We start from the raw sequence: 14,147 nt of genomic DNA, 5'->3' as shown, positions 1-14,147 counted from the left end.
CCTGCTGTCTGAGTCACTTTGGAGAATGGTGACAGAGTTATTAATTGCCACCAGTAATTATAAACACCAACTGTGGTGTTTAATCTGCTGTTTCAGATGTGATGTGAGGTTTACATCAATCGATGGCTCTGATTGGTCGAGACATTCGGTGTGCACACACGCACACACACTGCAGGAGGAGGAGGGAGACAGAGAGACCTTCTGAGGGACAGACACACACACTCTGCTGAGCTGCTTTCCTGTGAAGGAGGAATGCAGAGGACGTGATGCCTGTGAGAGAGGAGCTGTTCACGACCTCTCTCTCTCTCACACACACACACACAGACACACACACACACACACAGGATCCCTGCACAAGTCTCCGTCTCTTCTACAGCATCACGGTGCTCATTCGAACCCAGACCACTGGACAGCGCCATCTTTGAACCCCTGAGCTGTCAGTCATGGTATTTCATCAGACTCGTTTTTGTTCCCTCGTTCAGCGAGGGACATTTACCAACATATTTCTCTGTTCCTCCTGTCCCCTCTGCTGTCCCTCTGCTCCCGGAGGGATGTGAACGAGCAACCTTCCGTGTGGGCGTGTCTAAAGGTGAGGGGCGTACCTGTGTGGCAGGCTCTTCCTCTGCTTCCTGCACGTTAAAAACGGTTGCGGCGCTGTTCGCCCCCAGCAGGCGACGGGCCATCTTCTCCTCGTACGTGAGCTTCTGAAAGCACACGAGTGGCGTTACGCAGCCTGGCAGCGGAGGAGTGTGTGCGTGGAACCGCCTCCGTTCAACTCCATCCCACAGTGTTTACATCTCCTGAGTGTCAGTGACCGGAGACGCTGAACAGGGTTTGTGACCCGTGGAAAGAGTGTCGTGCTGTGTTCACTCACACACACGCACGCACACACACACACACACACACCTTGTGTCACTGTGTCTGTCTCACTGTATTCCCTTCTCTTAGGTAACTCACTGAAGGAAGTCCTTTGACTCCTGTGATGTCCTCATTGGACCAAAGTCCCTAATTTAAATGTGTTTACAGAGCACCACACAAGCATTTCTGCCTCATCTGTGTGTGTGTGTCTACCCCACTGTGTCCGTGCAGTGTTTATGTGTGTTTATGAGACCACGGATGCTACGTGCTGCTGAGCACAGAGCCAGTAAACACTGAGCTCTTTAGTCCTGGTCCTGGGGGACACGTAATGCGTCACTCAGTGTGCGTGTGGCTGGTAAAACAGAAGTTAAAGATGGACAATGAACACACACACACACACACACCTGCTGACCGTTGCTCAGGCGCTCCTCTTTAAAGCGCAGCTTCCTCTCTAGGTCCTGGATGACCGCGTCCTTCGAACCCTGGATCTCGGAGTCCGAGGCGATCCGTGGGCCACGGCTCATTTTCCTCGCGAATCCCCTGCATGCAACGAAAGATCCACGTGGAACACGGACGCGACGTGCTACGACACGCAGGAACTCGTGAGTGTCAACCTGCCAGCGCAGCAGTGTCTCTCTGTGTGTGTGTGTGTGTGTGTGTGTGTGTGTGTGTCTGTGTGTGTCCTGGCAGTCACTTACGCGGTGCCGTTCCCCTTGGGCAACCCCAGAGCGTTAACCGCGGCTGCCGACGGCTGGGACGGCAGCACGGAGGCCAGGAAGCCGGCGGGGGACTGCGGGGCCGACGAGAACACGGGGCTGTTGGATGGCGCAGGGGACAGGGGGCCGCTGGACGGGGCCGGGGGCGGTGGGGGAGGGGGAGGGGGAGGGAACTCCTGTCCGGGGGAGGACAGCGTGGGGCTCAGGAATGGGGAGGGCGGAGGGGGGAAGGAGGGAGAGCCCGGCGACTCGACGGCGCCGCCCTTGTGGTGGGACTGCTGGAAAAGAGGCAGCGCAGCCCTCCCGGAGGACAGCGGCGGAGACCGGGACGAGGACGGCGACTGCGGGACGCCCCCCGCTGGGCTCTGTGCAGCGATGAACTGCTTGGGACGGGCGTAGTTGAAGGTGCTTGCCGTCTGCATGGTGTCGGCGACGCTCGGTGATGCCGGGGGCGGAGCCTCTGCGCTGTTCTCTAGCTCCTGATAGGATGGTGGGGGTGGCAGGGGTGGCGACGGGGGCGGGCCCACGTGCTGCTGCTGTAGCTGCTGTATCTGCTGCAGCTGCTGTATCTGCTGCTCCAGGAGGATCTGCTCCTGCAGTTGTCTCAGCTGCTCGGGTTTCCTGCGGGTAACAAACACACACATTGCGCTCGTACCGTGGTAATATTCCCGCGTAGAGTCCAGGTTGTGGACCAACCAGGTGCGAGTGCAGAAGCAGAAGGTCCATCAGTGACGCAGTGAGCAAACCGGCTGCGTGACCACTGGCAGCGCATCGCGCCACACTGGAGCTGTAGACACCGTAGCAGTGAGTTGAACGTGCAGGGGAAACACAGGGGCGGTTTGCTCCACTGGGCACACAGGTCGCCAGGGGCGGGGGGGGGGCGCGGACAGCGCGTCCCACACATCGCTCTGAATATTTCCTGGAAAGACACTTTTGTCTAAACGCACAGTGCCGTTGCGGCAGCTCATTCCGGTGGACAAGAGGACAGCTCTCGGTAGAACGTCGCTGAGAAGTCCACAGGACACCCAGGTGCTGCTTTTGGGTTTTATTCCTGGGGGGAGGGAGCTGACAGCGCCACCGTGCTGCCGCGTCGCGAACTAAAGCGCAGCATGAGCCCAGATGGGGACAGTGGAGCTGCGGTGTTGGTGTCGGAGTCCGGTGGGAAGCATCTCCGCGTGTCCTCACTGTCTGCACTGTCCACACTTCCCATACTGTCCTCATTGCCCTTACTGCCAACACTGTGCTCCTGCCCTTCCATTGTTTCTCCTTTACTGTTTCTTTTTGTTTCATTTGCGTGTGTGTAGAACCAGGACCCCCAACGACAGTTTCCTCTCATTTGGGGGCGGGGCTTTGGCTCTGGACCAATCAAAATCATTGGTAACTGAAACAGCCTGAATGCGCACCTTCTCTGTTTAACCCGTTCAGCAGCACCACCACCATCATCATCATCGTCATCATCATCATGGTCTTGGTCCCAGAAGCAGACCCAAGTGGCACACGACCCTGTAAACTGTCTTTCACGGATGGCTGCGGTTCCGTTCGGCTCGGGACGTGGAAAAGGTCCTTACTGGTCCTGCGTGTGACGCAGCTGAGTGCTGCTTGCTGGGATTCGGACGCACTGCGATGGACAGCTCTGTGGGGACACCGGTGAGAAAGTGCATGTGGGGTGAGAAGGGACAACGTCTCCCTCAAGGTCTCGGGTCAAAGGGACGGTCATGTATCGCGGGCACCTTTACGTGACTGGAGAAATCGGTGAATGACCGCGGAAAACGAGCACAACACCATGCCTCTTAGCGCTGGTCACACAATGAAAGACCACAGCCACGTCCCACAGTGTTGGACAGGTTCTGCCTGACGTCTGCTTAGTGGACTGATTGCACCTGATCTCTGGCTGTATGAAATGGACCGTGAACCGCACTTTTACTGTTTCCCAGACAACGAGCAGACAGAGCAACGGCCCCCTCCTTCAGGTCCCTGTCTGCCAGGCAGAGCTGGACACCAAGGACACATCCCTCTGTGTCCACATGGCCTCACTGGGAGCTCTGCGGTGCGCTGAGACGGTTCCGCCTCCGCTGAGTCTCTGCCCATATATGGAGGCAGGAGGACAAGGAGGTCCCTGACCGCCGGTGACCTGTCCCCGACCGCTGATGTCATGCTGCAAACGTCCACGTCCTCAGCGCTCAGTGAAACTCGCATGGTTCATGCAGCAGGTAGCAGCAGGAGCCTGGGGGCCACTGATCACGTCAAAGAGTCTGTCCACCAAGCTGTCCAGAAACACGCTGCGTCACACACTGTCAGGCCGCAGTGCAACAGCTGTAAATGATGCAGGAAGAGCGTCTCTCTCTCTCTCTCTCTCTCTCTCTCTCTCTCTCTCTCTCACACACACACACACACACACACACACACACACACACACACACACACACAGCAGGGCAGACCAGACGGCTCCAGCTTGATCCCCCGGCTGGGGGAGGATTATCTCCATTAGTCATCCCTGTCCGGGTTCGAGGAATCTCTTTGATGCACAAAGTGCTGCCGCTGCTGGGGGACTCTGCGCCGCTGAGCCGTGGAGGAGCCTTATCCTGCGGGGTCCAGAAGCGTCCAACCTGTCCACGTCTCTGGGGACATGGCGGACGGCCGGTTGGCCGGCCGGCCATCCGCAGCGTGTGTTTCTATGGGAGTGTGTGTCGCCCACAGCAGTGTGTACTCGTCCCCGGGACTCAGGCTTCCATGCCTTCTTTGGTGGTGCACCACAGTGGTTCCTGGGAAGGCTGAGCTCCTTGTGACGGGACACACACACACACACACACACACCATCGCTGGGTCTGCGGAAAAAAGTGCCTCCTAATGGTTTCCATGCGCGGGTGCGAGAGCCTAAATATATCCTCGTGATTCTGGAATGCCTCCTGTGTAAACAGGGCTGCAGCGGCTGACATCACTCTTCCTAAAAAGGGCATCTTTCTCCAAACAGAGGGCTCCCTCACCCCCACGCCCACCCCCACCGCCCCGGACCCTTGCACGCTCACTCGCCCTTCGCTCTCTCTCCCATCTTCCACCACTGATGCGGACCCCACACACACTTCGCGAGGGTCGCTGCTGCTCCTGCCCCCAGAGAAGGAGACGTGTGGACGTCCAGTGAAGACCCTATGCTGTGGACAGCTGGGCGGGGCTTCTGCAGCCAGGTGTGTGAGCACCAGCTCCCATGGTGCACTGCATGGACACGCTCTCTGTCTGGCCTTCACGTCATGTACATCAGGTGTGTGTGTGTGTGTTCGTGTCACCAATTAACTAAACACACACAGCGTGTGTCACTGTTATTTCGTTGCCTAGGCGATGCTTTTATGCAAAGCAGCTTTGAGTGAAGCTTCACTTTGACAGTGTTCTGCTGTGGGAACTGAGCTAAGAACCTTCCGGAAGGAGGCGGCGACAGGTCTCTCCTGGGATACGAACCGATAACCATACAGGGTTCCGTCCCTCAGCCCACAACGATGGGTGTGATGCAGAGAGGAGTGTGTCACATGACTCTGTCAAACATGACACGCGTACCTGCGGCCACCAGGTTTGCTCCTGCCGCACCTGCAAGGCAAACAGCTGGGGGGCAGGGGGAGGGGGGGCACCGTGGTCCCGAGCCACGCCCACCGCCACATCGGCCCTGCGCTCCTCGTCACACGGCAGTCGAGCGCAACCTCCTCGCATCGTCCAGGGCCTCTTTCCTGGACCTGACCTTTGACCTTCTTCTTCTTGACCTTTGACCACAACCTCGACCGTCAGGAAGCAGTAACATTCCTCCACAAGTCAACACACACTGTGCTGTGTAACCGGAGAGCGACCAGGACCCCCCACAGAGGACATCAGTAACCGCTAGTCCAGAGCGTGGTCGCGGTGGTCAGGAGCCTATCCTGAAGCATGGTGTAGGTTCACTGTGGACAGGATGCCAGTCCATCTCAGGGCAGTGTATTTCTCTCTCTCTCTCTCTCTCTCTCTCACACACACACACACACACACACACACACACACACACACACACACACACACACACACACACTCCTTCAACAGCAGCCAGTAGGGGCCCAATCCTTTCTGCCCCGGAGCCTCAAACTGGAGCAGAAAGACCGATGCAGGTCCTGCCAGGTCTCCATGGGCAGCGTGTGAACGTCCAGAACCCAGAGCAGCCGCACCCCACCCCCACCCCCACCCGCACCGGCCGGCCAAGTTTCCATAAACATTCATTACAGGGCAAACAGCGCACATTCCTTCTGTGTCTCTCAGCTTTTTGTGCGTCCAGTTCAGCTCAGTGTTTCATTTGGTCTCCTGTTCTTGTTTAAACTGTTTTTAAATCACATGCAAGAAAAAAACTGTTTTCCTCCGACACACACACCTTCGCTAACTGTATCTGGGAGAATGTCTGGTTTCTCCCTCGCTCCTCCAGAGACAAGAGGACCAACATCACGAAGACAGGGTTCACCAGCACGATCAGCCTGAACACACAGTGAACACAATCTGAACACACTTGAGCGCATCGCAACCCCCCTCCCCCCGCTGCTGGAAGAGGGACACAGAAAAGTGTCTCTTTGTTACCTGTGCGGCGGCCCACCTGCTCGAGGACGAGTGACCCTCACAGCTCTGTGTCACAGTCTCTGTGTGCGTGACACTCTGCGTCTGTCGATGTGTGTGCGCAGGCAGCAGAGTTATATAGTGTCTGCGCAGCCCAAGCCTGGTCTGTGCCATGAGTCAGGGTTGAGTGGGGTCCCGCCCCTCGGCCGCCGCCACACTCCTCCCTTCACAATAAAAGCCCCCCCCGCCAAGTTACAGGAACGTACGCGCAGTGACACACACCCAACGCGCACACACACACACGCACGCAAAGTGGGCATATTTGACGGTGCATGTACTGTCTCTTTAAAAGCGTACAGCTAGTGTCACTGTGTAGAAATACTCCAGTAAAAGTTCTCTCCTTTTACAAAGTAGTGCAGGAAAAGTGGTGTCACTGTAAAAAATTGCTCGAATACTTCATCCACGAAGGGTTCGCAAGGGTTCGAATGCTGCTCCTGCCATTTCTGTGTTTCCCCAGAAGCGCTGCGCTGTGAATACCGCGAATTACCATGTGTCCAACTGTCTGTCCGCTCTCAGCTGTCCAGTGTAGGTGAAGCTCCGACTAAAAGCCAGCAATGTGTGTAAGTACGAGTACCGGGGTAAATGTAACACGTCCATTGACACTGACTGAGAAATACACCTTACATGTGTACGCTCTGAGAAACACACACACACACACACACACACACACTTTGTTCTAGTTGCCCCGCTGACCTGCACAGTGTAGTAAACTGGGGACATGCAAAGATGGAGACAAATGTGTGACTGACTGTAAGTAAAGGGTGTGTGGGGGGGCTGGGGGGGGAAGGGTCCTCTCATAGCACTGGTCTGACCAGGACGAACTTTCCTCTTGAGGCCTTTGCTCTCTGTCCCAGTCTGCGGTCCGCACACGTTCACCCACAAAGGCTGTTTCCAGGCCCGTCCGGTCCCCCGTGGACCGCCACCGGTCCTTTTCAGTCAATCCTCCGGCGAAAAGATGACTGAGGACTGAGAACGGGGGAGCTGATGGGTGGTCGCTGTGTGGTGCGGGGTCTTGGTGTCTCTATTTGAATCCACCCAAGGACTCAGCATCCACTTATTGTTGCTCCAGGACCACATAAAGTGGTTTTACAAAAGCAAAATCATGAGAACGCAGTCTGAACACAACCTGAACGCTGTCCGTCCGTCCGTCAACAGGTAGGGACGCAGCAGTCATGAGGGGCACAGAAGAGCAGCGCTTGGCAGAGCTGCAGTGGAAGGTGTGGAGGTGATCCTCAAACGAGCTCATGGATCCACAGGAACAAGGAGCGGAAACCCAGAAGACCGCGTGGATGTGGGAGCTGGACACTGAAGAGGGAGGACAGGAGAGACACGCACTCCTGAAACCCGTGCTGTCGGAGGAGACCCTGAAGGACGCCGGGTCGTTCAGCGCTCGGACACGTCACGAGAAGGTCGGGGTCCCCCAACAAGAAGGTGAAGTTCGGAGAAGTTGGAAGACAAGGAAGAGGACGAGCAGCAGCCAGGTGGATGCGCTCGGTCGGGGTGACAGCGGACAGGTCACTGTCGATGCTAAGGACTCGAGTGCAGCTCAGAACGTTCTGGAAGCACTCGGTACATGTACATGTGCTCCGCTAGCGTGGATTGTGGGATTTGGAGCCGAACTCCCAACACTAAACCCGTGGCGATTTCCCAGCGACACCAGGGACGCCCTAAAGCGACGATAGAGAAGCGGAGCTGCGACCACAATACAGGAGGAAGGACTGCGATCGCTGCCGTGGGTCTGGTTCAAACCGGTTTATCGTCTTCTGTAATTGCAGCGTGGTCAGCGAATGAGGAAACATGGAGAGTGGGAAGGAAACAGGAGCAGAGCACGCACACGCACACACACACACATAGTCCACTGCAGTCCAGCTGCACGTCCTCAGAGCCCAGAGACGCTCATATTCTGAAGACCGTCTCCCTGCTGCCCCCCCCCCCCCGCTCTCCGTCTCGTTCTGTTCTCCTTTTTTGGGTACGAGTGCCGATCTCTCCAAGTTCCACTCAGTGTGTGCAGTGTGAGGTTTCAGGAGGCCACCCTAAACTGCCTGGCCAATTGCAGCCTCCACACTAAACTGTCAGCCAATCATAAGCCTGCATTCTTGTCAGCTGGGCCAGTTCAGGACTTCCCTCCTAACGATTGGCCAATCATAAGAACAATTCTGCTGGCCCAATACTAGCCTCTTCACTGCCCAATCAGCCAATGAATGGTCCTCATTTTGCTCTGCTGGGCCAATCCCAGCATCCCTTTGACCATCCAATCATAACTGTGCACCCTGTCATGCTTGGCCAATCCCAGAGTCTCCTGTCCTTTACCAGCCAATCATAAGCCTTTGTGGAGTTACACTGGGCCAATCCGGTGTCTCACGTGTTCCTTTCAAGAAGTCCCAGTATTTTACGACTCTTTGGCTCACTGAGCAGCACTTTTGTCTGTATAGTTTCCATATTATTGCTGTTTGTATTCTGTTTGTGTTTGTGTTTGTGTTCCTCTTCTTCGCAGGACGGCCGGAGGACACGTCGCCATGGCAACGTTAACCCGGGAAGGGGTGGGTCAAACGTCCTGTGTGTTTGTCGCACGCTCGCAGCCCGGGGCTGGTGTGGTCCGCACCCCTGCAGTCGAATGTGCGACCCCACACTGCACCGCGGGGCACGGAAACACCGACCGTTCCGGACAGGATACCGATGCCCCCTCCCTAGGAGCAGTGCGGACATCGCGGTGACCCCTGACCAGGAAGTGAACAGCACAGCTGGCAGTGTAGTGGTTACAGTGGCTCCCTTTGGACTCAGAGGTTGCAGGTTTGAATTGCTCCAGCTGTGTAAGCGGATCAATAACTGAGTCGCTCTGGAGAAGCGCGTGAGATGAATGAATGAAGGAATGAACGAACGAACGAACGAACGAACGAACGAACGAACGTGGCAGGATGTCAAACTCAGAGCCTCTGATGCGACGGTGATTATGAGCCTGAAATGATGTCTTTGAGTGCTACATGAAAGGCAGAACATTAACAGTCAAACCGTTGGTCACGAGTCAACGCTGAGAGAGAGTAAAACAGGCGCAAACAGTGACACGCACACACACGCACGTTGCGTACAGTCATACGTGAAACACTTCAGAAACAGACACGCTGTCTGTAAAACACACACGGACGCACTGTCTGCCTACCGCACACTCTCCACCCTGATGTCACGCTGTGACACACACGCACACACGCACACACTCACACGCTGAGTCACGGTAGAGTCTTGGGTGGGGTGCACTGCCATCCACGGCAGGCGCTCTCCTCCTCCTGACTCGGCACTTCCCGTCGCCACGGCAACGAGTGACAAACGCTTGGCTCGCCGCCCAGGGGCCGCGATCCTGCCGTGTCTGCGAAGCGGCGTCCTTCCCCGGGGCCGTCGGCCAACCGACGCAGCAAAGAGGCGCAGGGGACACGCTGGCGACACGCTGGCGACACGCGCTGCCTCGGATCCGGACCAGCCGGTCACTCCTTCGCGAGGGTCTTCCTTGGTTTCTACTCCAGAGGTCTGATGGTCTTGGTCTCCACATGGAGACCTGCTCACCCTTAACGTGGACCTTTCCCGGTCTTCACTCCGGAGATCTGTTGGTCTTCAGTTTAAAAGTCTGCTGATTCGTACCTTGAGCCCCTGTGATCTGCAAGTTGGAGGTCTTAGGGTTACTGTTATGTTAGGGTTATGGTTAGGGTCAGGGTTAGGGATAGGGTTAGGTTAGGGTTAGGGTTAGCTTCTACACTGGGCCCTACTGGTCTTAATTTTGGTGGTCAGTTGGCCTCCAGCTAGAGCACTACATGTCTTCAGCCTTAGAGTCCTGGGTTCTTTGCGTCTCACTCCGGGGCTTCGCTGTGTTCAGAAGGTCTCGTGAAGGACGAACGGAGCTCAGCCTTATGTGGTCTGTCACTCATCCCACGTTTCTCTGAGCTCTCACGTCCAGGTAGCTCAGCTGTCAGAGCGGAGTCCGAGTGGGACCACGCAGAGGAAGAACTTACCGGGGATTCTGGGCATTTTGTGCCCCCAGCGTGAATCCCTCCATAAAATATCAATTCAAGTTTTAAACCTTGACAGGATACTTGGTGCCCCGCCCTGGAGGAGTGGGTTCGACTGACAGCCTGGAATCATACACACTTTCTTTCAGCTGTGGGGTGGGGTGGAGTGGGCGGGGTCTTGCGGGCGGGACCCTTAAAGGCATGGCACTCTGTCCGAGCCAATCAGTTCTGGCCTGTTATCACCATGGCGACAAAACACCGCATGGCAAAGAATGAATGGCGTCAAGGCAATAAAACAGAAGGAGGCTGTACCTGCAGTTAAACACACGTTGAATTACAGGGAAAACACACACACACACACACACACACACACACACACACACAGGCCCGCTCTAGGCCCCTCAGCCCAGGGGGGGAAATGAACTATAAGACCATCTATCGAGCTGTGCTCTTGCCAGTTTTACAGCCACACATGTTGTCGCAGGGGTTCGAGCTCCTGCCTCTGACCTCACGGCTGCCCTCAGAGCATCACACATGGGGCCCCTGAAGCCCCCAGAGCACACTGGTGATTCACACTGAGCAGCCAAGCTAAGGGCATGCTGGGAACACGGGGCAGTGATTTATGATAGTAGAGTCTAGGCTCCTGAAGTTCGCAGACGACACCGTGCTCATCGGCCTCATCCGGGACGGTGACGAGTCTGCTTACAGACAGGAGGTCCAAGAGCTAGCTGTCTGGTGCAGTCATAACAACCTGGAGCTGAACACCCTCAAAACAGTGGAGATGATTGTGGACTTTAAGAGAAACACCTCAGCATTATCCCCACTCACCATCGTGAACAGCACTGTGGCAACAGTGGAGTCATTCAGGTTCCTGGGCACCACCATCTCACAGGACCTGAAGTGGGAGCCCCACATAGACTCCATTGTGAAGAAGGCCCAGCAGAGGTTGTACTTCCTTCGTCAGCTGAGGAAGTTCAATCTGCCACAGGAGCTACTGATGCAATTCTACTCCGCAGTCATCGAGTCCGTCCTCTGCACCTCTATAACTGTCTGGTTCGGCTCAGCTACGAAGTCAGACATCAGAAGACTGCAGCGGATAGTTCGGACTGCTGGAAGAATCATCGGCACATCCCCCCCAGCTCTCCAAAAGCTGTACTCGTCCAGAGTCAGTAAAAGGGCTAGCAAAATCATTGTAGACCCCTCGCATCCAGGCCACTTCCTCTTCGAACCTTTGCCATCTGGCCGGCGCTACAGAGCACTGAGCACCAGGACAGCCAGGCACAAGAAAAGTTTCTTTCCTCAGGCCATCTACCTCATGAACAGCTAAATCCCCCCTAGAGAGTAAACCAGTGCAATACATAACGCTGTTTATATTTATATCTATTTATCACATCATATGTCTTACTCACATTCCCTTGCATTTGTATAGAACATACATATAATGTCTAGTGACTATTTTTTGTATATTGTGTACTTTATATTTTTTAATCCTTTATTCACATATTCTATCTTCTCATCTGTGTCTTGTCACTGTCATTCTGTCTGTGCTGTGGAAGTTTCTGTCACCAGGACAAATTCCTTGTATGTGTGAACATACTTGGCAATAAAGCTCATTCTGATTCTGATTCTGATAGTAGAGTCTACACTGGTGCTTCCTGCATGTACAGTATGTATGTGTGTGTGTGTGTGTGTGTGTGTGTGTGTGTGTGTGTGTGTGTGTGTATATCAGCACTGGCTATAACCCACCACTGTACTCCTTCCAACAGTAATTTAATGCATTACTTGTGCAAACTTAATAACACTTTTTGGGACCCTAACCCTGAGACACACACATTTACAGTAACATTTACACATTTATCAGACACTTATATCCATGTGACACTAGAACTCAGAGTAAAGATAAGTCACCAAGAACAGACAAAGAGCTCTACACGCACATGGGACTATGGACACACACCACCATGTTGCTGGTTCGCATCCCTCCAGTAGCTCCTATGGAAGTGACATTGAAACAGCAAATGCATAGGAAATCATAGCAGATGGTGTTGGGCTCATTGCAAGAGATCAGTGGCTCTCGAAGAGATGGGTTCGAGACCCTACTTCAATGCGGAAGGGATTCAGCAGCTCTGAGGAACACAGGGAGCTCATTCCATCACACTGGGGTCGATCTGAGAACTGAAGTCCTTTCGATTTCGAACCCTTGTGAGCTCTGTGCTCTTGCTGGGCTGGAGGGACTGACCAGGTGCTGCGGGTGTTACTGTTATGCGACTCTTCAGGTCTGACATGCAGGTGTGCCGCTTCACATGTGAACTTATGATACGGTTTGTTGAGCTCGAGGTAAAACCATGGTACAGGCAACAGGGGCAGACTCGCTATTGTCAGACGGCGCAGGGCCGCACCTCTTTACACGGTGACTCGAACCCGACTCCGGCCGAGACGGAGGGTCAGATTTTCCGTTGTTTCCGACACGAGAGTGGAGCCATTTAATGAACGCTACCTCATTAATTCAACCGGACTGACATCACGGCCCATTTATGCAGCAGAACAAAAGAACAAACCTCGCACCAGGGACCGTAAAGTCCGAACCCGACTCTCTGCCGGAAGTCGTGACGATAAACTGCGTGAGGAATGCCACGGGCGATACGGGTGGAGCGCGGCCGCCCTGGCGGTCGGGCTCAGGGCTCAGGGGTCAGAGCCGGGCAGGGGCCAAAACCCGGATAACGCGATGCCCGTCGCCGTTTAGGAGCCCTGCGGGGCAAACAACACGCGAGGAGCAGGAGCTGGTAGCAGCCAACACCGTTGCTGTGGAAAACCGATGGAGGAAAGAACACTTTTAGCCCTGGCCCTGGTCCGCCGCACCCCCTCCCCCTACCCAACGCCGCCTGGGCATCCGATCCGCGGTAAGGAGGTGATAAACGGGACGGCTAAATGTCAACGAGGCACGACTAACCCACTAACGCGGCGGAGCGACTGCTGCTCTGCTCCTCGCGCCGCGCAGTCCGGCTGTGGGTCGTCAACACCAGCGTCTCGCTCGTGGCACAGCGAATCCCACCTGCGTTTACCCTCCGGGCCCATAGGTGGCAGTAAAGAGCGGCACACGGAACACACGGAGCCACGGCCAAAGCAAACACGCTCCCTGGGACTCCTCGTCCAGCGTTTCCCCCTCAGAAAAGTCACACGAGGGACTTACAGTTTCGGCTTCGGCCTCGTAGGCAGCGGGGGGTCATTCTTCGGGGGCGGAGCCTCATCAGGGGGCGGGTCAGCCAGGGCCCACCTGCCGGGGGTCTCTCGAACCTGCGTCTGCGATGGGATGATCTGCACGGGCTGCAGGGCCGCCACGCTGGGCCACATCTCCAGCTCGTTGACGTGGAGACGTTGAGCGCCTGGGGGCGTGGGGGGGGCCTCCGGGAGGCCGATCTCCGCAGGCGGCGGCGGCGGCGGGGGCGGGAAGGACGCGCCCTCATCCGCTGAGACGCCGTTGGCTGACGCGTCTTCGCTCGCTGGGAGCGAGAAAGAGCCCGATCGGTGCATTTGTGTTACACGGTGTGTGTGTGTGTGTGTGTGTGTGTGTGTGTGGCATCATGTGATACGAGGTTACAGAGCGTGTGTTACAGTGTGCGTGACCTAGAGCGTCGCACATTGCGCATTACTTTGTGTTACAGTGCTGGAGTGAACGTGTTACGATGTGTGTTATACCGCTCGTGGTGCGTGTTACAGAATGTTAGAAACGGTCACCTCTGAACGGGAAGTCGGGTCAGTTTGTCTGCGGTCAGTCCTGTCAGTGCGGTCAGCTCACCTGGCTGTATGGTCAGCTGCGCTGCGCTGCTGGAGGAGCCAAAACGGTTGGTTGCGGTACACGTGAACAGGCCGCCATCCTCCGGGAAGGTCTCTGCTATGACCAGAGTGCAGATCTCCTCTGGAAGACAGCAGCAGTGCGGCGGTCAGGGCAGGAGCGACCGCAGCA

The 14,147-nt window shown here is 55.7% G+C and overlaps 1 protein-coding gene across 6 annotated transcripts in view; it reads right to left on the bottom strand.

The window, feature by feature from the left end:
- The window catches only part of palld (palladin, cytoskeletal associated protein), a 33,774-nt gene that overhangs the window by 4,421 nt on the left and 15,206 nt on the right, over positions 1 to 14,147 (bottom strand). For 4 of the 6 annotated variants that reach the window (XM_029255144.1, XM_029255145.1, XM_029255147.1 and 1 more), the window contains 5 exons: positions 13,980 to 14,099; positions 13,374 to 13,683; positions 1,557 to 2,195; positions 1,263 to 1,398; positions 603 to 704 (listed from right to left, as the gene is read on the bottom strand). In XM_029255144.1, coding sequence (XP_029110977.1) covers positions 603 to 704; positions 1,263 to 1,398; positions 1,557 to 2,195; positions 13,374 to 13,683; positions 13,980 to 14,099 — 1,307 coding nt within the window. Of the gene's footprint in view, positions 1 to 602; positions 705 to 1,262; positions 1,399 to 1,556; positions 2,196 to 6,168; positions 6,718 to 13,373; positions 13,684 to 13,979; positions 14,100 to 14,147 lie in introns of those variants that run through there. The other 2 variants (XM_018733122.2, XM_029255148.1) reach the window with 2 other exon arrangements.

Source organism: Scleropages formosus, chromosome 9, assembly GCF_900964775.1.
Source record: "Scleropages formosus chromosome 9, fSclFor1.1, whole genome shotgun sequence".
NCBI lineage: Eukaryota > Metazoa > Chordata > Actinopteri > Osteoglossiformes > Osteoglossidae > Scleropages > Scleropages formosus.
Note: the sequence above shows the minus strand (reverse complement) of the source record. Positions and strands in the feature narration are given on the sequence as shown.